Here is a 1,857-nt window from a genome sequence, read left to right on the forward strand (position 1 = left end):
GTAATATTAATAAAATAAATAAAATAAAATACAAAATAAATAGTTTTTTATTTTTTATAAGTACAAAACTAAATATTAAAATTAAAATGGCAAATTAGGATTAAGGCTCTAATTGCAAAATTGGTCAAATAAAATAAAATAAAATAAATAATAAAATAAATAAAAATAAAAATAAACAATTATTTAAATAATAACAATAATAATATATTTTTAGTCAAGTACAAAACTAAATAATTATAGTGGCAAATTAGGATTAATGCTCTGATTGCAGAATTGGCAATATTATTCAAATAAAATAAAAAAAATAAAATAAAATTTTACTTCTTTGAATCTTTTGTTTTTAATTTGTGATACATCATTATACATTTATAAAGTACTTTATTCAAAACCAAAACAGCCATTATTGCACAGTTGCAAAACATAAACCATTCTTGGCTGAATAAAAATAAAATAATAAAAAAATAATTTAATTCTTTGAGTCTTTTGTCTTTAATTCGCATTAAATAATCATTATAATTTATTCAGGTACTTTAAATTATTATTCAAAATATTTCCTTAATATATAAACAATGCATGAATAAAAATTAAACCAAAAATAAAATAAATATACAAAATTAAAATATCAGTTTTCATTTATCAAGCCTTTTATTAACTCATGTTAAATAATCTTTTTAATTTATGAAGCATTCATTCAAAACAATGACCCAAAATAAGACATTTTTTTTATAATATATAAACCCATTTTGGGTGAAATGCACAAACCCACATTTAAATAAATAAATAAATAAACAAACGCATGCTATAAAATAGCCACCCATGGTCTCGAATGCATCAAACACATGGCGTCCTTCACCATGACCCTCTGCTCGGCTGTGTTCCAATACGCCTGGGACAAACATGATATATGTGCGTTGTGTGTTTGTTTGTGCACTGACTAGAAAAAACAGACCCGAGTCAATGCAAGCTCTCAAAATTACCTACAATGACAAAGTGAGTGTATCCCAGCATCCTCCTGAACACACTGATATCTGAGCGCAGGTGAAGCTGAACATACAACAGACCCACAATGACCCGCTACAACACACACTTAATCAATGATGATACAGACAATAAAGCAGCTGTTCCTGGATCAGTGCCTGCAGGATGACCATGAAGGTAATGAGACGATAAAAAAATGCTAATTTCTTAGTCATGCACGACTGATGAAGTCATCTAAATCTAAAATGCAACACAGTGCCTTCTGAATCTGCAAAATTAATGATATTTCACATGAGTTTGAACATGCATTGAATGCGATGAGATGGAAAGATCATGTACCTGCAAATAAGACAAAAACATTACTCGTTTGAGTCGATTTCTTTACTGAATCAATCAAAATGACTCATCATTTGTGTGAATAAGCCACTTTCAAGGAAACTGAAAACTGAAACTAAAACCATTATTTATTTATTTTTTTCAGTGTAATTAAATAATTCATCCATTCATGCATGCATTTATTTTTTGGTTACTTTAAATAAAATACACATTACAAAACTGAACAAATAAAAGAAAAATAAAAGTTTAACTTTATGCACTAAAACTAAAATAAAAAACTGAAACTGAAATAAAAATGAATAACTATATAAGCATATGTATAAAAAACTAAAACTTTAAAATAAAAATACAAAATACAATAATCTAATTATATTTATATAAATAGATATAAATAGATAAAAATAATGAAAGCTACTAAAATGACAAAAATACCAAAAAATACTAAAACTTAACTAAAACTAAAGTGAAGATGGAAACACATAAAATAAAATAGAAAAAAATATTTTAAATTCAAAATATTAATAAAAAAATAGTATCTCAATA

At 25.1% G+C, this 1,857-nt stretch overlaps 1 protein-coding gene across 1 annotated transcript in view; it reads left to right on the top strand.

Annotated features, from left to right (window-relative positions):
* The first annotated feature begins 1,097 nt into the window (after positions 1 to 1,097).
* Positions 1,098 to 1,857, top strand: part of LOC141342482 (myomesin-3-like) — an 86,776-nt gene continuing 86,016 nt past the window's right edge. The window contains exon 1 of the mRNA XM_073846939.1: positions 1,098 to 1,155. Coding sequence (XP_073703040.1) covers positions 1,098 to 1,155 — 58 coding nt within the window. The remainder of the gene's footprint in view (positions 1,156 to 1,857) is intronic.

The sequence above is a fragment of the Garra rufa genome, chromosome 9 (assembly GCF_049309525.1).
Source record: "Garra rufa chromosome 9, GarRuf1.0, whole genome shotgun sequence".
NCBI classification, from domain to species: domain Eukaryota; kingdom Metazoa; phylum Chordata; class Actinopteri; order Cypriniformes; family Cyprinidae; genus Garra; species Garra rufa.